Source organism: Myripristis murdjan, chromosome 22 (assembly GCF_902150065.1).
Source record: "Myripristis murdjan chromosome 22, fMyrMur1.1, whole genome shotgun sequence".
NCBI lineage: Eukaryota > Metazoa > Chordata > Actinopteri > Holocentriformes > Holocentridae > Myripristis > Myripristis murdjan.
The window spans coordinates 20,094,860-20,117,988 of NC_044001.1; the positions used below are offsets into that span (position 1 = coordinate 20,094,860).

Genomic DNA, 23,129 nt, shown 5'->3' on the forward strand with positions numbered 1-23,129 from the left:
ACATTGTTAAGTTGACTCTGATACTAAATGAAAAGTGAACTTTATTCTTCCCAATAATGAAAGATGACAACACTAAATACTTTATGTAGCCTACCGCTTATTTCAGCTATTGTTTGATGGTTATGAAAAAAGAAAAAATAAGAACGACATGTTTTTGGTGATGCAGACAAAAATAGCAATACATATATACATATCAACAGTATACTTGTTTCTAACAAATCGTCTCACCTGAGTAAAACAATACAAGGCTATCATAACGCTCTGACATAACCGAAAACGATCAGGATGATCAAAATGAATGCATCAGCGTAATTGTTGACTTTCAATTGGTATTTTATGTCTGAGTTAATATTATTATCAATATTATTATTTCTGCAGAAAAAAAGCTGTACGATGTTTCAATATATGTTACCAATAACGATGTAACTATGTGACTACCTCTCTCTCTCTCTCTCTCTCTCTCTCTCTCTCTCTCTCTCTCTCTCTCTCTCTCTCTCACACACACACACACACACACACACACACACACACACACACACACACAAGAGAGAGAGAGAGAGAGAGAGAGAGAGAGAGAGAGAGACAAAATAGCCTGGTAACAAAACGTAGATGGCTTACAAGGCCTCGGGAGTAGCCTGTCAATGACCTATACACAAAGGCCCATATATAAATAACCTCGTTATGTTAGGATGGATGTTTTTGTGTCTACCACAAAGGGATTTTTTTTCCCAAAGACTGCATATTTTCCCCTTATAATAAACCTCATGCAGAAACCTCCACAAAAGAGCCCGCCTCCGTGGCCAGCTGATTGGCCAGTCCCTGATACCCGATTTGTCCACAAATTATTTGATTGGTCGAACGGCGAGACGTTCGACGGTGGTGGTCGCCCCCTCCCCTCCCCTGTAGTCTTTGGCGGATGGGAGCTCAGCGACAAGCCACAGCGGAACATAAATGGCTCGTCTCGGCATCCATCAAAGCGAGAGGCCCGGGCGAACCGATTGATTGGGCGCAGCATCCGTCTCACAACTTGACGTGCGTAAATTACAGCGCGGTTTTGGCTTATTGAGCCTGCGCTAAGAGAAAAGAGGAGGTTCCTGAAGAGAGTCCTTTATTTATTTCTTTGTTTCCAGTGGGGAAAAAATAATAACAGCGACATATACCACGGGCACTTCATTTATTATCGTTGTCCGTTTACGCAAGAAAACTGGATAAGATTACAGTGGGTATTCAAAGGCCAACGCGAAGGGGAGGAGGATGAAGCGGCGCAATGCGGACTGCAGCAAACTCCGACGGCCGTTAAAACGGAACCGAATCACCGAGGGTATATACGGCAGGTACATGGAGCCTGACGAAGGGGTTCTCCTCACGACAATAATGGGGGGCACGAACTAGCTCAGTGATGCTTTCTGCTCCACAGCTACACAAATTACAACCTCCTGCGACTGGTGTCACTGAATTGCCACTGCCAGCTAGCTTGTTAACCTAGCCACGGGCAGCGACCAGTGATAGCTTAGCATATGGTTAGCTGTATGTTGTGGTAGATAGCAGGTAGCGTTAGCAGTATATGTAGCATTAGGCCTCGAAGCAGCCGTTTCCACTTCATATCCTAGAGCCTTTCTCTCACGACTGTCTTAAGTAATTTCTAAATGTTTAAATAGGTTTTGACACCAGGAACCTTGCCTAGCTAACGTTAGCGGACGTTAGTTGTCACCACCAAGTCAAAATTAGCAGCTAGTGTGTTTGCTAAGGTATGCTAGCTTGCGCTGCAGTCTTGTTTGCTAATTGACAACTTCTCTGTAGGCGCCCTTAAACAATAACAGTGTATTTTACTTTAATGTTAACGTTAAACCTTAATCAGCCAGACAGATTGTAGGTTACTACAGCCTGAGTTATTACTGAGTACTTGTTGTGCACTCTTCAGACATGGCTAACGCAACGTTGCTTGTTTGATAGTCAGCTGTTCTGCTCAGCCACACTTGACAGGTCCCACCTGTAGTGATTTGCTACACACCTGACAAACCAGATGCAAAAGGCTAGCTTAGTAGGCGTCAGCTACTTTCACACGTGGCATCTACCTCTTCAGATGGAGGGCAGACCTTGGCTCAGACGAACCAGCAATACAGCATTATCACACGCTGCACCTGCACAACGCGTTTGCTAGACCCTTAACAAACTTTTAGATCAGAATTTGGCAATGTTGTCATGCCCCCCCAACAGCATCACACATCACATAGCAAAGTAGGTCCTCATTATCAAGGTAGCACCTTTTGATCACACATGGACTGTTACTGATGTGGATTGTTCTTTTTAGATGCCACCTTATACCCTCAGAGTGTATGCAGCGTTTCTAAAATTTATCCTCAATGTACACACTCTAATTTGCATCTCATAGCATAAGCTGCTTAGACTAAATGCAGCACACATACACATCTAATCTCTCCAACAGCAGCAGTAGGCTGCACACACATAGTTCTCATGCTCACACTTGATACACCCCCACATGCAAACAGATTCTTTTTGACTTATTGAATTATTCACTGATTTGCCATGCTTTGGTAAAATCAGTGACTAATTAAAATAATATTAATGCTAACATTGTGTCACAAATCTAACACAAATAACATTCAAATATAAAAGAAAAGCCTTGTGTGTTTGTGTTCCAAAATATCCCATGGCTATGTTACACCATATTTGACCTCTCTATCCTGTTTAGTACCTTCCTGTACCTGAAGTTCCTGGTGGTGTGGGCATTGGTGCTGCTGGCAGACTTTGTGCTGGAGTTCAGGTTTGAGTACCTCTGGCCATTCTGGCTCTTCATCCGGAGCGTGTATGACTCCTTCAGATACCAGGGGCTGGTGAGCTGCTGTGTCCTGATGCTTCAGTATTTTTGTTTCATAAGAGAGCAGAGAGAGGAGTGTCTTAGACTCGGCTAGCTTTCTAACACACTCTCGACTCATAACACTTATAACTTCACAAAGTGCATTTAAAGGAGATCAAACAAGTGCAGACATCTGCTATGAATTAAAGACTCAGATTATCCTCCTCTTCTGATTTTCCCATTGGAATGTTGAGTTTTGATGTTCCTCATAATCTCTAAGCATTAAGGTTAACATTTGGGGCATAATCCTACTCTGCAAGTCCATTATTCCTGGACTGCTTTAGATCATAGTCCTAATTGAAATCAGCGTTATACTGGCAGATGAGCAATCACTGGATGGTAACATGTTTAAGTTGCTTTATCCGTATCATCTTCACAAGCAGTTGCTAAATACAAGACAAGGAGATTTTGATTTCTTTTATGCTGATTTTAAAGGGAATGGTTCAAGTTTTAAACAGTGTAGTCTTTGCATGTTTACATATTGTTTACCCCATTCCTGCCTTTTTAATTCTCTAGAGCTGGCTCTACTAAATCAGTGGTTGTGATTAATTAGCATAGAAAATTTTATCAGGAACATAAGACCTGGAACTCTTTTTGCTTGTTTTTTTTTTAATACCATGTTTTCTTAACCAACTTTTTAATCAGCTTCACTTCTTCTCAACAGGCCTTCTCAGTGTTCTTCGTGTGTGTGGCATTTACCTCGGACATCATATGCCTACTCTTCATTCCAGTGCAATGGCTATTCTTTGCTGCCAGTACCTATGTGTGGGTGCAGTATGTCTGGCACACAGGTAAGGCTCTGTCCTGTTTTATGTTTTTTTTTTTTTTTTTTACTTGAAACACTGTATATGGGATTAATGTGAGAGGTTAGGCATTCTCTTAAACACCTTGTTTGCCTTTACTAAACTTGGCAAAAGGCTCACAAATCAGGAACAAAAGCTATCTGATGGCTATGACCTTGAAAATTCCCTACTGTGTTAGGTGTTGTCTAACAGTGCAGTTACACAAGGCTTAGAGATGAGTTTAACATCATTAAAAAGCAGCTACACTGGGCATAGCTAAACCACACTAAATAGTAGTGTCCCATTAACCCTCAGAACTTGTTCTTTTTTGTGTTGCTCTCCCTTCTGGCGCAATGAGTGCAAGCAGGTGTTAAACGTGTTGTGCAATGCCCACGCACATTGTGTTATCTTATTTACAAAGAGCAAGTTTACTTCTTAGAATTTTGTGGCGTCTGTAAGTGAGCAGCACTGTCCGGATCAGGTGTCAGTCTGATTTAGTGGTGTTGACCAAAGGCCAGGTGTCAGATTGAAGTCGCAGTGCCAATTGGGGGGTGGGATGTATGTGTGAGCGAGGTGGGTGGGAGGGCACAGGGGGGTCCCCAGTAGTTCCTTGACCCCTTCAACCTTACCTATCAGTGACATTCACATCCCCAGGATGTCATGGGAGTATTAATATCCCTTATTACTCCACAGTCTGGTGGGGAAAATGTCAGAGCTTATTGCAGCCCATGAGACAATGGGCAGCGTCTGTGTCCTGACATGCTTCTGTCTGTTAAATGGTAATGGTCTGTTAGGTGGAGGTTACTTGAGACCTGTACTGAGTGTGGGAATTTTTTTAAGAATTGTACCGAATGAAGGTCTGCCAGAGGGGGAGAGAGGAGGAGGAAAAGGGGGAGAGGGAGAGAGAGAGAGAGAGACTGAGAGAGAGGGGGTGGGGGGAGGGGGGGGGGTGCACAGAGACAAACAGACACACAGACAGAGACAGAGAGAGGGAGAGATTTTTTTTTAGCTTGTTACTTGTACATGCATATTGCAGTGTTTATCATGTCTTTGCTGTCATGACTACATTTAGTCAACAGTGTTGGTCTGAAAGCAGCTTTAACATCTTTCTCCTCTCCTGCTGTGTCCACAGAGAGAGGGGTCTGCCTGCCCACAGTGTCTCTATGGATACTCTTTGTGTACATAGAGGCAGCCATCAGATTCAAAGACCTGAAGAACTTCCATGTGGATTTGTGTCGCCCTTTTGCTGCACACTGGTGAGCCAATGACCGTCTCTGATCTGGAGGCAGTGGCATACTGTCAAAGTGTTCATTGCCCTTGACCTGAAGGCATGTCTTGGCTAGTGCCTGGCATGAATGTGTCAGCAGGGTGTAGAGGGATGATGTGGACTAAGACGCCTTCACCACTCCACAGGCAACTGAGCATTGTTCTGCCCCATTAGCTCTTAGAAAACAATATTATATTTGCTTGTTAGTCTCTGTGTGAGTAATGACTCCTAAGTGCATCTTGGGTTCCCCCTAGCTCCCCTTGTTACTCCCCCCAAAATATTTTAGAGGCAGTCTGCACAGTAATGAAAAGCATTTCAGCTATAAGGTCATTCACTGTCTCAGACTGACAGGTCTACAATTATAATCTAAGGAGTCCCTAAGACCTTTGAGCTGGATTTGGATTTGGCTGTGTTAACCTACATTATGCTGTGTAACTGAGCTGTTTACATTCTATAGTGAGAAATGATTCTTGAGTGATAATACCCTAGACTTGGCAGTTTTTGCAGCAATGTTTCCTTAATTGAGCTTTCATTTGTTTGTGATTTTGATCTATTAGCACTTAGGCTTTTTGTAGACTCATCAATGCACTTTTCATCTGTCCATTTGTGTAGCATTGGCTACCCAGTTGTCACGCTAGGCTTTGGCTTCAAGAGCTATGTCAGCTATAAGATGCGTCTCCGGAAGCAAAAAGAGGTGCAAAAGGAGAACGAGTTCTACATGCAGCTCCTGCAGCAGGCTCTTCCCCCAGAGCAACAGATGCTGCAAAGGCAGGAGAGGGAGGCAGAAGAAGGTAAGAGTTAAGCATACATGAGTACACACACACACACACACACACACACACACACACAAACACACACAGCACCAAGTTTAGGAAGCCTCAGGCACATGTGCAGTAAGCATTCCCTAACAGGTTCCCAATATCCACCCACGTACCACCACACTTCTGCCAGTGATGCAGAGGGTGTGGATGGTTTTGTAATTGCAACAAGTTAATCCCATCACCAGTCCCACCAAGGTTATTTCCTGGTACATGTGATGCACCTGGCAAATCAAAGATTTGAATTAGATTCTGGTTGTGTCTTATAGACGTTTTGCCTTTTCTGAGCTAAAGGAAAACTTTCAGTGGAAAATTCCCTCCTAGGACAAAACAATTTACACTAACTAGGACTTGCATTAGGCACACTCATGCAGTAGTTGTAGTTGCAGGTTGGGTCACAACATTTCTCTGAATTTTTACTCAAAGTTATTGATAATTTACTTTATAATTTATAAGTAATGTTAATTTGACTGTGTTTTTTACTTCTCATGACTATTAGGAGTCCATCCATAGTTTATATAGCTGCAGAATGTAAATTTGTCTCATCTTCAAACTTAAATTCCCCTCAAGCCAAAGATCACTGACATCTTTGGCTTGCAGACTTGTCATGTCAGACTGGTCCTGAGGATAGTGGTTCCACACAAGTGATTTTTTTTTTTTTTTTTTTTTTTTTTTTTTTTGTGGATTGACATGGCTGGGGCCCTAAAGGGCAGTGTTCTTACTATTATCTAAAAACGAATAAGCAGTAATTCAACAAAATGATCATTTTGTACGAAAGCAATGTTTACTAAATTGCCTCTTATTTTTGTTATGACTTAATAAGACTGACGTGTTTTCCTGCTACAGTATTCTGCTAGAGGAGGCTCACTGCCTTCATGTGCTCCTTGGAAGTTTGTACAAGATTTTGTGCCTTTTAGTACTTTTTAGAATTATCAGAATTATCAAAACTTGCCCTGAAGCAAAAGTAACTTTCTTGGTGACGACATCAGAAACCAAGTTGTAACTATTTGGTGCTGCAAAGGCAGAGTGAAGAGGAGAGTGCTCATATTACTCTTGCAGTTGACATTTTGATAAGTGGATCATCTAAAAGTTGTTTAACATATATAAAATAAATGTTCAGAGAGTGAGAATGTCACATCCTTACGTCAGAGGGATGTGTAAAATTGGACTTTCCCCTTTGTATTTACCACATAATTGGTTTAAGTAGGGATGTAATGATTTATGTATCTATTAAATGATCAGTGATCCAATATCACTGATGCACAGTGAGAACACGATCCATAATGTTTCTAAAATAGCATTACCTTTTGAAATTACCATGCACATCTGTGTCATCATTTCCATCTAGGCGCACATCCTTTTCTGAAACTGTGCGAGCGCCAGACGGGACAAACAACAACCAAGCAAAAAAAGAGGAAAATTACTAACCTCTCGGGAATAAATCTGCAGTTCAGAAATGTTTTGGATTTCAGAAAAAAGATGGATCAACAGACAGAACACATGCCATTTGCAAACACAGATAAAACACTTTTTTTAAACAATTTCAAACAGTTTTTTAAATTGTAGATCCAAGGTGAATGGACAATAGGTGTGCATTGTTTATATCAATAAGTGAAAGGGTTCTTTACAGTAACTGATGGTAACTCATACTGACCACCAGTCCCTGAATGAGTTCCATCAAAATAGTATTGAGGCAGACTGTGATATCTGCAAAATTCATATTGTTGTCCAGAAATCAACATAATATCGTTTCGTCATGAAACTTTTTTACACCGCTATCGTTTAGTACACTTCACCCATTATTGCAACATTTTGAGGCAGCATTGGCTTGGTGTAGTATTGACTGTGTGGCAGTTTAGAACAGTTAAGGCAAATCTAGGAGAAAATGAGGTAAATACTGGGCTTGTGGGCCCACAGTGCAATTGTTTGGCCTCAAAATATACGCATTATATTGTTTTGAAGTAATTTTATGAAGATTGTGGCTCTTTTTTGGTTAGAGTAAAGCCATGGCCTCTTCTTTTATCTTGGAGAGGGCTGATATATTTTATTGACTTCTGCTCGACTTTTTGGCTGACAGTATTTTTAATTGTCATTTCACTTGTCAAACAACTGAATGTTGGAGTGGCCTTGATCTCAAAGTATTGACTTTCATGAAATGAATGTGATTCCTCTCACTTCTTCCTTCATCACAGCAGCAGCAGCTAAAGGATTATCTGAGGCGGACACACCCCCAGTCTCACAGAATGGCGCCCCAGCCAGTAAAAAGACGTCGGCACCACTGCCAGAGCTAGAATACAGAGAAAAAGGGAAAGAGGGGCGGGGCGGTGGGGACGCTAAAAAGCAGCACAACAGCAGCAGCATCCTGCCGTCATCGGTGGACTCTAAACTCCAGGAGATGGAGTATATGGAGAACCATATGAACAACAAGAGACTGACCACAGAGCTGGGCAGCACTGAGAACCTGCTGCTCAAAGAGGACAACAACTCCTCCTGCTCCTCCTCATCCTCCTCTTCCTCCTCCAAAAACTACAAGAATGCTACTGGCAACGCCTCAGCGGTCAACTCGTCGCCCCGTGGCCACAGCGCCACCAACGGCAGTGTGCCCTCCTCTGCACCTTCATCCTCCTCTTCCTCAGGGAAGAATGAGAAGAAACAGAAGTTAGCAACAGGAAAGGGGACATCAGGTGGCTCCCATAGGGACCCCACAGATAACTGTATCCCCAACAACCAGCTGAGCAAGCCAGAAGCACTTGTCAGGTGAGCAGTGCGCACACACACACACACACACACACACACACACACACACATACATGTGCCTCTACCTTGATGAGTAGCATGCTAAAATTGCAACACATAAGATATGAAAAGGGAGTATATGCACAGCACAGGTTAATGTTTTTCATACAGCTGTGTAAATTAATTATGTTAATTCATAATGTGTTACTCTTCCAAAACCTCATGTTGGAACCTCATGACACTAAAAATGTGTGTGCGTACACAAACACACAAACACACACACAAGTTGTGGGAATTTCAAGCCTGGCTGTCACACTGATCATGTTCTCAAGCTCAAGTGTCAGTTGGCCCAAATGCTGGTGCATGATGGCATGAAATTTTCCTCTATCAAATATGTGTTGAGGCCACCCATGACACCTAACGGAAACTGGACAGAAAAGAATGTGAGCCGCAGATGGTCATTAAGTAGCTCTCTTGTTGGTGTGATTTAATTGGGCTGTGGGTGTTGCTGTCCTAACAGATGTGCAGTCTTCAGCAGGAAAAGCACTTGTTGAGTGTTTGATTTGTGTACAAATAATACGACAGCGTATTAAGGCCATTGTATGGGGAGAAAAATTATGGAGCCAAGGGAGGGGGGTAACATTCCAAGAAATAGCCAGAATTTCCAAGACTAAAATCATAAATTCACGAGAAAAAAAAATATATAATATAAAAATATAATTATAATAATAAAAAAAAAATTTGGCCAAAGAAGCACATGACTTCACTTTGCAAGGTTGGATCGACCACACACTGCAGACGCTGCCACTTGCTGTGTATCACGCCTGCAGTTGATGACCTCATCAAATTATACTTTGCAATTGGTATCAGTGTGTTTTGTTTTTTTTTCTGAAACGGCCCAAGTCATGGCAATGTCTCTTTGAAGTCTGGACGCTTATGATAATATTTTGATTCTGGGTTAAAATCACCAGGATTTCTTGTAACTAAATCCAGTAGTATAAGAATATCTATTTTTCTGAGTTTCTTTTATTTTCTCATAAATTTTATAACTTTAATCTCAGACAGTATCCAAGTGTTTTTCTTGCAAATTTGTGACTTTATAATCTCAGAATTTTTCAAGTTTTTTTTTAACATAAATTTATTAGTTTTTGTGTAAATTTACCACTTCAATCTCAGAGTATCCACGTTTTTTTTCTTGTGAAATTATGACTTTAATCAGTGAAATTCTGAGTTTTTTTCTTAGTATATTACTCGTCCTGCCCTGGCTCTGTATCTTTTCTTTCTCCCTACAATGGCCTTAACAAGCCATTGTAAAATAATGTGCATGCTTAATGTATTTTATTTTATTTTATTTTTTTTTATTGGGGTCACCTAAATCCTCAGGTGTAGCTGTGTAAGTATCGTGTGTTTGGTGGTAGATTACTTAAAATGTCAAAGAAACTAGCCATAGTGTTTGATGTCTGTTTTTGTTTTCACAGCTGACAGTCACTTCACAAACTTGACAGGCGAACTGTTCTTACTATAATGTCTGTCTCTCTCTCTGTCTCTCCCCCTAATTTTGTTGTCAATTGTCAAAATTGTTTCCATTTGTTGACTCAGAATTAATACCAGTTGTGCTGTCAACTGAGAAATTACATCAATCCCTGTGCTAGTTAAGGGGCTTTTTTGTTTATGTTTATGTTTTTATTTTTATTTTTTTAGTTTTCAAATTCAGCCGCTCCCTAAATTAAACTCTGTTTCTTCTCTCCTCTCTTGGAGCTCTATGTGGACCATTTTAAAGTGGACTGAGTAACCTTTGCTATGTTTTAACTATAGCTCATATGAGATCAGTTCACTTTTTGTTAATAGCTAATCGTATTCTGAATCTGATTGGCTGATCATGGTCTGTTTGCGGGTGTTCCAGATGTTTTAACACCAGCAGCTTTAACAGCCATTGCATCCAACAAGTTACTCATCATGAGCACATCAGTATCCAGAGTAAATGTATTTTTTTTTTTGTCTTCAAACATGTCACTTATTGATGGTTACAAAAGGCTGGAGCCTGTCGCCGCATGTATTGGCTGGAGGGCAGGGAAACACTCTGGACAGGTTACATGTCCATCAAAAGATGAACACACATAGGCAAACACACTCAAAGTGTTTACTACTGTTTTCACCAAACGTGTTGTTCCCAATGAATTAATTCAGTCTTCTTCCTGTTTCAGAAACGGTTAATATGGAGCACTCTGATATGCACAAAAAATGCTGACTAATAGTGTTGAGTTCACTGAACTGGCTGAAACAGACCTGGTGTGAAAATAATCATTTGGACTCCAAAGTGTGTTGGATTTCATCATCCAACTGGCAGCACTGTGCCAGGCAATATGGATTATTCACACAGAAGTCAACGGGACATTTCAGCCAGTGTGTCAAACTATGTAGGTCACCATCAACAAAAATGTTCATTGTCCTTTTATACAATATGTTAAATGCGTGTCTCTCCTCTGCCTCTCTCCCCAAGACTGGAGCAGGACGTCAAGAAGCTGAAGGCGGACCTGCAGGCCAGCCGGCAGGTGGAGCAGGACCTGCGCAGTCAGATCGGTTCGCTGGGCAGCGCTGAGCGCTCCATCCGCTCTGAGCTTGGTCAGCTGCGCCAGGAGAACGAGCTGCTGCAGAACAAGTGAGTAGTGGATGTTAAAGAGGAAAGGTGTGGTCTTTTTGTGATGCCAAAACTCCAAAGCAGAACAATGAACAAGGTGTCAGTTAACAGGATGACAAGTCTGGCCTGGGGCAGGAATGTTAAAATGAATCAGTAAAACATGGAAACGGTGTCTCTAACATGACTCCAGTGTCCTGCATAGTTCACAGATCTTAATTTAATACCTTTGGGCTGAGGTGGAGCAGGATGTTTGCAGCATGAATGTGCTGCCAAAAGATCTGTGTGATGCTGTCAAGGCAGCAGCGCCTGAATTCCCTGTGGAACAGTTTGTTTGATCCATGCTCCAAGAGATGTGGGCTGTGGATCAGTTAGGTCCTACCCAGTGTAACCTAGGTATACATAATAAAGTGATAACCAATTGTATACTGTACTAAAGTAAACATAACTCTTTTTATTGGTGCCTTTAAGTCTGTTTTGTGCTTCCATAGTACAATATATTGTAGCTCATCCAGCAGACTTTCTACTCAGGTGGGCACCACCTGTATACTCAGTCCAGTCTCCATGCACATAACTCTTTTTTTGCTCCTCACTGAGCTTTTTCTTAATTGCAAGATTTCAGCTCTTGTGCAGATTTTGGCATCATAACAGTGCATAGCATAACTCATGCCAAATTGCAGAGAGAGTTGTTACCTAATGTGTTGCAAGTGTTTGTAACAAATCTGAATTGAAACCTCCCAAGACTCCTCCTAGATTCATGACAATAGATATGTGTATTTTTTCCAGAGGATTTTTTTGACTTGACTTTTTTTGTTTTTGTTTTTTTGTGTGTAGTATATCAATCAGTCCACTCTAAAAAACACCATTTATTGGAGCCTGTGACTGTAGGAGTCCAAACCCAGCAGGGCTTGTGCATTCATTAGTTAAATGAATTAGATGTGCATTCATTAGTTAAATTATTTAGACCTTTCTAATGACCTGGTGATTATTTCCCATGCCTGCCAGAACCTCATTCACTCTCTAACAAAGGGAGAGGGGCGTCTGAAAAAGACATCTGATTTAGTGTTAGTCTTTGTCTTTTTTCAGATCATTTTGTAAATCTGGTAAACAGACAACCAATGCTTTCTTGGATACTATTAATGTTCTTCAGCTGCTCTCCCTGCAATGTGAAGAGAAACATAGTCCCTAATTTTCTTACATTCAGTTGAATGTAACCAGTGTCTGAAATGAACTTTTTGGCTTACTTGCCAAGGGCTGCCACACTGAAGAATTTGCCTGCCAAGAGTATTTTTTAACAGTAGCAATATTTAATGTAGATTTACAAAAAAAACAAACAAAAAAAAACACCCTAATTTTTCCAGCACTGTCATAATTTTGTCCTCAATAGAGACAAGAGCAGATTTTAAACAAAAACTCATTGATACATGTACTAAATTTGTAAAATATGATGGAATGACTCATCACAAGGGAATAATATACAGTAAATGTAAATAATATAAAAGTAAATGTTTTACTACTTAAAGGACCATACAAGTGATTTTGAATGTTTGGCCCATTTACTACAGTTTACCCACATTTTGCATTGTAACAAACCATTTTGTTGATCATACCAGGGATACTAAGGATTTCACAACATGAATGTGAATTTTTGGTTCAAACACCCACCTTATAATGTTCCGCTTCTGCGGATAACATCACCGTTCATAAAACGCAGAACATAATTTGTTGTGTAAGGCAACCATCCGTTCCGTTGGAGGAATGGTTCCACTCCCAATTTCAACCAATCAAAACACAACAGTGCTGCTGCTTTTAGGAAAACTAATGTGGACGACTTTAGTATGGTGATGGAATACTGGTGTGAAGAACGTTTGACGTCTCTGAAAGTTCATTGTCAAATCGTAGTGGAATGAAGGGAAACCAGTGGCTGGATAAAAAGTTGGAAAAACTATATCAGAGTTCTAAAATATTACTGCTTGCTTTGGGAAAAGATCGGAAGAAAGGAGAAGTTTAGCAGCTTTCAGCAGTTTATGTGCCACTGATTCATGTATAACCAACGTAACAGGCAGTCAGTGTTTAGCCTCTTTGATACAGAGGTGATTTCAGACCCTGACTATAACTGCACACACCAACTGCCCAGGTAGTAAATATAAATCCTCTCCATATTTCCAGCTGGCTAACATACTGCTCTGTTGTGTGTGTGTGTGTGTGTGTGTGTGTGTAGGCTTCATAATGCTGTGCAGGCAAAGCAGAAGGACAAACAGGCGGTGGGCCAGCTGGAGAAGAGGCTCAAGGCAGAGCAGGACGCGCGCGCCACCGCCGAGAAGCAGCTTGCAGACGAAAAGAAACGCAAGAAGCTAGAGGAAGCCACAGCAGCCAGAGCAGTAGCACTGGCAGCAGCATCCAGGTAGACGGGCACCTCTGATGGCGGCATGCGTTCTTGCCGAAATACACAAGACAAGCTCAAGAATTAGTGTGGAATATTGGGATGGACATTAAGTTGTCAATGGCCAATTTGCCAACACAGATTGATTAAATGTGACCTTTTTGTTGGCTTTCACATTGTGTTTGTTATTGGCATTAATGTAAATTCACTTCTTTTTTTTTCCTCTCAGAGGGGAATGCACAGACACACTGAGGAGGCGTATCACTGAGTTAGAGACGGAGTGTAAGAAACTAACTATGGACATTAAGCTCAAAGAAGACCAGATCCGAGAGCTTGAAATGAAAGTGCAGGTAAGGAATTATCTGTGTCTTTGTTCAGTTACCTGTGATGCTTCTTGCACAGAGTTAAAGGGAAGTATGGCATGTGCACAAATGCCAATGCATTTTACAAAGTGGCATGGGAAATACACTTCATGCTTGTATACCAGCTAGTATTATTGAAGACAGACAAACAACTACCATCTTGAGGGTGGTGTGCTGTACATACACTTACCAGGAAGTAGATGATTCTCTAACTAGTAGCTAATTCATGCTAATGCATGAATTAAGAATTTTATTTAACATTTTGCTAACACAGCACTTTGGTGTTAATAACTGTTAACACTAAACTGCTGTGCAAGTAAAAAGTCTACCTGGTTACCTTGCTCAATTCATGCATACCCGACTGCCCCCCCTGAGGATGTGAAAAGCGCAAATGCACTCATTTCAGTTTAATTTCTTAATCCTCATATGCAGCATTGAAAGGAAATTTCAAATCTGATAAGGAAGTTTGTCAACTTGTGTCAGAATCAGAATCACAATACTTTATTTATCCCAGAAGCGTAATTTTGTTTCTACAGTCCACCAACCATATACAATAAAAAAAAAAAACAATAGAACACACCATACACACCAGCACACCATACAGTCCATATCAGTAGCTGAGGTAGGAAGCTCAGTGCATGTGGCATAAGGAAAGTACACATGGGCTCCTCATGTGCAGCAGACACAAACAAAGGCAGAGCAGAATATATTCTGATCTTGGAAAACAAAATCCAGATTATTTACTTTTCCATTGTGCATTTGTGGTTTTGCAAGCTGTATCCGTTTTATTGAAAATGTAAAATACAAATATTATAAGACTGAATTCATCTTGCAGAAAGTGCTACCTGCATGTTTACTCACCTACCTGGCCAAGCATGAATATAAACACATCAGCACACCACGTTACACTGTCAAAGATGTTAACCTCCTGATCGTAACCTGACCCTGACCATCTCGCCCATCTCTCTTAGGAGCTGCATAAATATAAAGAGAATGAAAAGGACACAGAGGTGCTGATGTCAGCGCTGTCGGCCATGCAAGATAAGACCCAGCACCTGGAGAACAGCCTGAGCGCAGAGACCAGGATCAAACTGGACCTTTTCTCAGCGCTGGGAGATGCCAAGAGGCAGCTGGAGATCGCACAAGGTCAGCATCCACAGAAGCTTGTTGCACATACCCAGGACACATATCCAAATTTTGTTTTCTTTGTTCAAAGCCATAATGGAACAGTTTACTTTGTTGTATTTTTGTATTCAGCATGTTTTTGGTTCGCACAGCCCAGTTGAATGCAAAGCAGGACTCACTTACCAGTGAGGTTTTGTGAGTTTTTTGGGGTTGGGGGAGTTGAAACAAATCCAGTTTCCATCCCTGAACTTCAGCTAAGCATTATGGACTTCTCTGTGCTGTTTGGCATAATGTACCAGATAAACACAGGAATAAATTGCTGAATATGAGCATCAGTCCAGACTTTGATTTTTCCCTCAGTTTTTGTTATGTAAAAGTAGAGTTTTTAGTATCTCTAAGGGGCCGTTTGTCTTGCAGCAGTAGTCAAAACAAACAAATACAGAACATACTTAATCACAAACACAAATAGGGCTGGGCAATATGGACAAAATCAAACATGAAAATGTTGTTGTAATGCAGCTTTTAAAACCTGGAAAAGACATCATTTTTGCCATATCATGATATTACAATATCTGAAATCCCAGATGATATATAATTTCATGTCAGGATATCAGTGAGACATCAATATATTGCCTGGCCCTAAACACAGGACATAAAACATAAAATCATTAAAAATACAGATCTAAGACAATTTAAAACATAATCGTTAATTATAAACTACTAAGATATCCAGTGTCAGCAGGGAGGAAGGGTGTTTGGCTCTTATTTACTCACATTTTGCAAGAGTGAATAACTTAAGAGTGAATAACTCAAGGACAAGCAGGTGTGGAGTGTGGGGAGCACATGGGCTTGAGTTTGTCAAGTGTGTGTGTTCCAGCAAACATCAAGTGTTGATTAAGTGTCCCATAGCAAGACACTGAACACCCTCGCATAGCAACAAGACAAGCAGAACATAAGTAGAAGTAATGGGTTGAAATTAGGGATGGTGAAAATGGAAAATTTTCTTGGTCGACCACCGGGCCTCATTAATCGGTTTATTTCGGTTAACCGAGGATATTATTTGACTGTCTGTGAAGTTTACAGACAGTCAAGAACGTGACCGTGTCCGTTCTGTACCACGGATGTCCCCTCAGCAGGCCCAAAACCAATTCAGACATAAGATAATATGGAACACCATTCATTCCAAAGTCAAATATTGTACATAGCCTACATGATATCCTACAAACATTATGTAATTTACGCATGTTGCTTACCGTGGTGTAGAAGAAATCTCTCTCTCCTCGTGAAAAATATTGTCTCCAGATTCCTCGATGAGTCTGCTTGGTAGTTTTATGACTCTCGCAGACTTGCATGACATACTTTGTTCAAAACTCTACGTGATCACCATAAGCTTAACTCGCTTCTCCGGTCTGTCTCTACCGAGCTGAGCTCTGTGCGTAATGACGTAATCCAAGCCCGGCAGAGCGTCCCGTTGCCATGTTTACCGTATTAAACTGTATGTGGGTTCATGAGCAACTTCTTAGCTTTCAGGAACAGTTGGAATTTTTTCGATAGAGCAAACTTTACGGAAGTTATGGTATTTACAATATGACGTGCACATTTGTGTCAGCGACGACACGTTCGGCCTTAAAGGGTTTTAACCGTCAGGATTATTCGGTTAAAGTTCAAACGGTCAACAACTGGTCAAACGGCCACCAGTTAGCAACACTAGTTGAAATATGTTGGAGGAAAACTCCCTGTTGTTTCGTTCCTAAAAGTGAATAATTTGTGGTTTGGAGATATATTGGTTCAAGACCAGATGACAAGTATCGATTCACTGCTGAATTTTACATCAGGATTATTGCTACATCCCTGAGTAACAACAAGTTTTCTGTTTTAGTTTTGTTATTAGGCACCACAATATGTAGTGTAGGACAGTAAGACTTTCCAGGTATTTTTGAATACTGCACTGAAAAAGAGAGACAACAGTGATGGCAATATCTGGCTAAATATCCAGGAATATAATTTTATCATTTCAATATTATTGTTCTTATCAGAAGAAGTAGTACTAACAGCAGTTTAGATGTATACAAATAAGATTAGATTTAGATTTAGATTAGATTTAGATCTAGATTTAGATGTATACAAATAAGATTAGGAGATGTATACAAATAAGATTAGGAAGTCTAAATAGCATGTGACTGATTTCACTTTATGGATCCCTAGAGGGTAAACGACTTTCCTAGAGACAGATGGGCTTACATGATCTGACCAGCTTGTTTCTCTGTCTGTTTACAGGTCAGATCCTGCAGAAAGACCAGGAAATAAAAGACCTGAAGCAGAAGATAGCTGAGGTGATGGCCGTCATGCCCAGCATCTCCTACACAGCCGACACCAGCAGCATGACCCCCGTGGCCCCCCACTACTCCTCCAAGTTCATGGACGCCAATGCCTCCGGCCTGGATCCTAACGCCTCTGTCTACCAGCCCCTCAAAAAGTGAACGCTTTCTTCCTCTTCCTGCTCCTTCCCTCCATCCATCCTCCCATCAGTTTTTTAAATTCTTTTTTTTTTCTGAAGGCCCACCACCTCAGAATCTGCTCGGCATGTCTGCAGCTGAGAACTTTGTTTTTCTTGGGTTTTTTGTTTTCTCCTCTTGCCAGGTCAGAAGGATGTTGTATTGTGTGACTGTATTTGTTGTAGTTAAAACAAAAGACAAAAAAAACCTTAACGGACATCACATGTCAACTAGGAAATCCCAGTTTTTTTCTCTTGTAAGTGTCTAGTGAAACCTCACAGAATCGGGCATGTTATCTTTATCTCAAGGGTGTTCTTATTGCTCTCCCTTTCCCAACGCCACTTCAATCACCTTCAACCAGTTACCTGCTCTTTGGCCTTGGGGAATAGCTGATATTTTTTCTCTTTTTTTTTTCCACCCTAAAATTGGAATACAGAGCTTTCCTTTATCTCCCAGAAGATCTTACAGATAAGAATTTGTTCATTTTCTTTTCCCAAGGTAGGATGTTAACATCTGTACAACCAGTGGAATGTAGTGCAAAGTTGGCACAGACTCTCGCCCTGTTATACTTTAAGTATTTATTTATTTTTTTTTAATCCATAATTGGACACCAAATTAAACTGACTCTCAACTGATCTTGGGTTTTGCAGTAAATGGGTTGTTATGCATTTTTTTAAAGTTTTTTGTGTGGTTCTCTTTATATTCACTCTTCAGATGCAAGTGTTGATTTCATTATGGCAAGCTGGAAGAGATCTTGCGGTGTTAGCAGAAGCATAGATGCGTTTCAATTTTGCAAAGATGTCGACGTGAATAAACCCAAACGGCAGTAAATGTTGAGCATCAGTAACAAAAGTGGTTTGGTTTCCCCCACCTAATGTCTTGTCCAAAAGAGTTTTTGAGATGCAGAGAGGGCAGGATTCTGCGTAATTTTTCACCAGTAGTCATGATCACAGTGCCTTGAGTCAGGACGTAATTAGTGGTTTTGATGAGGAGATACGGCCCAGTCCCCCTGAATTGGTTGTGAAGCATCTGGCCAATGTGGAAAGGATATGACTTGGCAGCACCCTGTGGAGTGGGACCAAGTTGCCTTTAGACACTGATTTGGTTTTTAGTTTGAATCCTAACTGATTTCCCCACTGGTGGGGATCCCTTGTCAGCACTGGAGGAGAACTTCTTCCTTGCTGCCAGTCACATTTCCTAGCCCTGATTAAAAAGATAAGTTGGACAGCAGCAGCAGCATATTCAAGACATGGTCATTTCTGTCCTTTCCAGCCTTGTCACACTCCGACTACCAAATTGCATCTTGCCAGTATGTTGACATGATGTAAGCCACCACAGAGTCTACTGCACACAGGTTACCAGATCTCCGCATGGCCCCTCCCCTGCAGCCCACAGAGGCACATCTCACTGCTGTCAACCCTCAGCCCCTTGGTTCAGCTGCTGCCTCCACTTTTGTTTTCAATTTCTGACTTTAAATTGCACTGTAGAAAACAGACGATGTTTTGAAAGGGAAAAACTGTAAAGATGGACTCCGATTGTGCAATGTATACAAGAAACAAAGCTTTGGAAATGCCAAATGAGAGAGAGAGAGAGAGGGAGTAATTGCTCAATTTAATATTGCGGTTAAAATGACTATATTATTTAATGAATACTCAACTTCAGTTCATGTGCCAAGAAAGGAATTTTTGTTCCTCTAGTAATGTGTGTTCTCCAAGAATGTACTGCAAATACATTGGCTCACTTGTTTGTCAAATGTCCTCTTGAATATCACTTAATTGAAATTTTTGTCAAGCAGGTAGAGAAATTGGTTCACCTGTTTGTAGTAGACTGTTTACGTAGTTCAAAGTAAGGGACTAGGAAATTACAATTTTTTTGTGAATGTTACAGTATTTGGAACTGTCTGGGAAATGGGTCTTCAAAGCAGTCAGTTTTCCTTACTCCTCTTTCTGGTATTATTGTTATTTCCTCCAGGGAGAAACCGCTTGAGTCTGACGTGGTTTTGCCGTCATTCGAAATGGTCATTGTTGTGTGTTTTGGTTTTCACCTACTGTATATGGAGAAGCTTTTTTTGCTCAGATTGCTATGTCATTGGCTCCTGAAAATGTTGTGACAATTACAGTTTAGTCAGTTGGGTGGTCAACTGATGTCGAAAGTATAGAAAAGTGTTTTTGTTTGTTTTTTGTTTTCTATGCCCACAGTCACCGCTCTGTTTCTCCCCAGGTCTGACCTTGGCTGCGCTCTCGCTCTGTGAGGTTTACAAAGAATAAACTTTTTTTTTTCTTGCAAACAGTGCTAGTTGAGTTTCTCTGCTGATTTTCACTTCTTTGCAATTATTCTGACCGTGTGCTTAAACACTTGCAACCAACTTGTCAGTTTTGACCACCAGCTGATCTGGAAGTGCGAATCCATGTGTATGGTATCCATTGTTAAAACACTGTTACTCCACTGTTGGGTTTTATGGTCAACAGTGCAAAAATCTATATCTTAACATATCATTTAATCCCTTATTCAGTGTTAAAACAAGAAAAAAATCAGCCAGTGGGATGAGATAATCTCACTTGTTCTAAGAATTTCCTTTAACCAAGTGTCATTTTCTTGATACTAGTGGGCTGGTCTGTCTTTTTGTGCCTTGTTTCAACATACTGATACTTGTTTCCAGGAAAAAAAATCTTTTCACTTGTTTAACAAATACAAGATTTTCAGACTAAATACTACACTCAGTTAATCCAGTTAATATAATTACTGGAAGCCATTTTTTAAACCCCTAATTTAGTGACTGGGCGCTAATGCAAGATTTTGTCACTGTGGTATTGATAAAATAAAAACGTGCACTAAATATAGCATAAATGGGAAATAGCCTATGCTATAACAAATGTATTGTAACTGGGATATTAAAGTTGCAAAGAAGCTATGGGTACACTTAAGAACCTTGTGCTGAATTAGATGTTAGTTGCTGCCAAAATGCACTGTCATCTTCCAGCCACTAGGCGGCAGTGTCCATCTTCTTAATTAAAGATGAGCCAGCTATCTGTGTCCCCAAAACATACTGGCTATCAACTCTGTCCAGAGCCACTAATTTGCCTTTTTTCAAGATTATAAAATCCCATTCAGCGCCGACAAAAAGGACTTTCATAAATAAATTTTCATGCCAGCCACTCTTATCACAGCTAGACTTTAAATGGTGACCAAGAATGCTGCCACAAAGCTATCTGGCAGCTCCTCCACAGCCGCACTAGGCTGGTAGGTAAATGAGGCTGGTGCTGTGGACCAATTTGATTATGCCAGGAGACTGCCAGCCATTAATCCTCAGAGTCTGGGAATTTAAATCACATTTCTTCTTTGTCCATACATCTCCTTTTTTGTCTGCATTTCAAACTCTCAGAAGTAATCGCCATCAGGGAGTCTCAGAACTACACTGACCTCAGGGTTAGAGATTACAGTCTGAGATGGAACTATAAAAAGATCCAAATTATGAGCTGTCACACATTTTGATTTGAATGATAATAATTCATCTAATGCACTTGGAAATTTGTGGGAAGATAAAGAGTCCCCATGCCAAGGACGTTCAACTTGAATGCATGAAAGAAGCCCTCTGCTCAGCATTCTCTCATGTGGCAGGTTGGCAGGTTTTCCCCAAATATGGCTGATGAGCCTTTGCAGTGACATAAATGTGGGGAAAGCTCCTCACTTTTCTCTGCATTAACCAGTGCTTCTGGAAGTTTAACGTATATCTGTGGTCTCAGGAACATTGTTTGCTTTAGTCCTCAGTTCAGCACTGTGTTTTATCGAGCTTCCAGTTCCAGCTTTGCAGGGTCAAGAATGTGGATTTGATATAGACTGTAATGGTTCTTTCCTAGCAATCAGCTCTTGGCAGCACCTGTACTTACGGTGCCACCAATCTACAATAAATCCAGCTGTTTGAGGAGATGAATCCATAATTGAGATTCAAAACAGTTCTCCTTTTCTTTTGACCAACATAATTAACAAAGTCCACAAGCAAATTTCTTGGTGGAAATACCTTTCCATTTGCTTTGGCTCTACAAGTTTCCCCATGGAAAATAGTTACAATTAGAAACTGAGATTCAAAATGAATGAATGACCATGGAAAATATAGATGTGAATAAATGAATAGATTTGTGTATGGATACCTATGTATCCACGAGAATGGATACACAGGTAGCCTCAGTCATGGCCACAGCCACAGGTGGGTTCACAATAAGTTATGAATAAATAAGGAATACGTATTTTCCCTTTAATAACGACCCTCAGACTGCAGAATCATCTCGGTAAGCTTTGGGCAACTTGCTTGCATACCTTTCTGAATTTGCAGCTGAACCTCTGTTCCTCCCCTGCAGCAGACTCTCATTGATTCTCTTTTGAAAGACGCCCACTGTAACCATTACTCATCTCGCTACTTTAAAAGTCAAGGTGTGTCTTGGATGCTTGAAGTGGATATTAGAGCTGGCAGATTTACTAGCACACCTTGCATAAAAGTTTGAAAAACACCGTTATGCCTCTAGCTTTTCAGCGGAGCACAGCTGTAACAGCAAACTATGATACTGAGACTAAGAGAGGAATGTAGCTGAGCGGAGAGGGAGCATTAGTTTACAACTCTACAATGACACAGTGATATTTCTCCCTTGGATCCACTTTTTGGGCAAATAAAAGTCAGTACATTGTTACTGCTAAGTGAACTTCTGATTTAAGATGGAGGTGGTGGTGGGGAGGGTAGGGAGTGTGTACAGCTTATGTCCTTGGGGACACATTAGCCCATAGCCCTCTCGTTCTGCTTGTCATCTCCTCTGAAATCTTGTATTGCAAGATTTTTTGAGTGCCACACCCCTGGGCGATTCATGTACAAGTTGCGGTGATGTAAGTGCAAAGATATTCAGTACAGAAAGATGCGGTTTGTGGATAAAATGGCACTTAATCAACAAGTCCTGCAACACACATGGCCACGTAACCTCTACCTAATACAAGTCTCAGCCTGACCTGTCTGCCAAGTTTAATGGCCAATACAAATATATTTGATACACTGTAACACATAACTAACAGAAAGGCCAATGGGTTTAGGGAACAATGATCAGGAGAACAAACCTTCATCTGAAGGTGTTTGACATAACTAGTATTTTCTTGCTTTATGCAGAAAATCTGAAGCTGGATTACACAGAAATTCGTCAATGAAGGGTCAAGATGGGACAGGTGAAAAAAGTCTCAAATTTTGAAGCTTGGCCTTTTTAGTGTTAAACGTGTGTGTGTGTGTGTGTGTGTGTGTGTGTGCCAGACAGTGTGACACGATGTACCTGTCTCCTCTCCTGATATCTCTGAAGTCATATGTGGTTTTTTTCCCTCTTTTTTTTTTCCACCCAGAGACCCTTCTCCTCTATCCAGATGTCCAACAGTTGAATGGATTCCTCTGAGGAACTGGCTTTACATCCAGCCTCCTTTACAGCTGTCCACTTTTATGATGGGCCATCAGAGCACCAAGGCAGAGCCATGGGTGCCTTGGGTTACATATGGGTTATTTTTCTCCTATAGGGTGTCTGATCTGAAAGGACTGTATCATGGCAATCAAATGTTGGGGCAAAAGTGGACACAGAACATTCACCATTACATAACGGACTGCATAGCTGCACACTATTTAACTG

At 40.9% G+C, this 23,129-nt stretch overlaps 1 protein-coding gene across 1 annotated transcript; it reads left to right on the forward strand.

Moving 5' to 3' along the window:
- The first annotated feature begins 1,001 nt into the window (after positions 1-1,001).
- On the forward strand, positions 1,002-19,773 carry maco1b (macoilin 1b). Its single transcript, XM_030044436.1, has 11 exons — positions 1,002-1,334; positions 2,714-2,855; positions 3,543-3,669; positions 4,793-4,916; positions 5,540-5,718; positions 7,938-8,502; positions 10,982-11,140; positions 13,338-13,520; positions 13,729-13,849; positions 14,833-15,007; positions 17,264-19,773. The coding sequence occupies exons 1-11, from the start codon at positions 1,255-1,257 to the stop codon at positions 17,464-17,466; spliced, it is 2,058 nt and encodes a 685-aa protein (XP_029900296.1). The 5' UTR covers positions 1,002-1,254; the 3' UTR covers positions 17,467-19,773.
- The last annotated feature ends 3,356 nt before the right edge of the window (positions 19,774-23,129 follow it).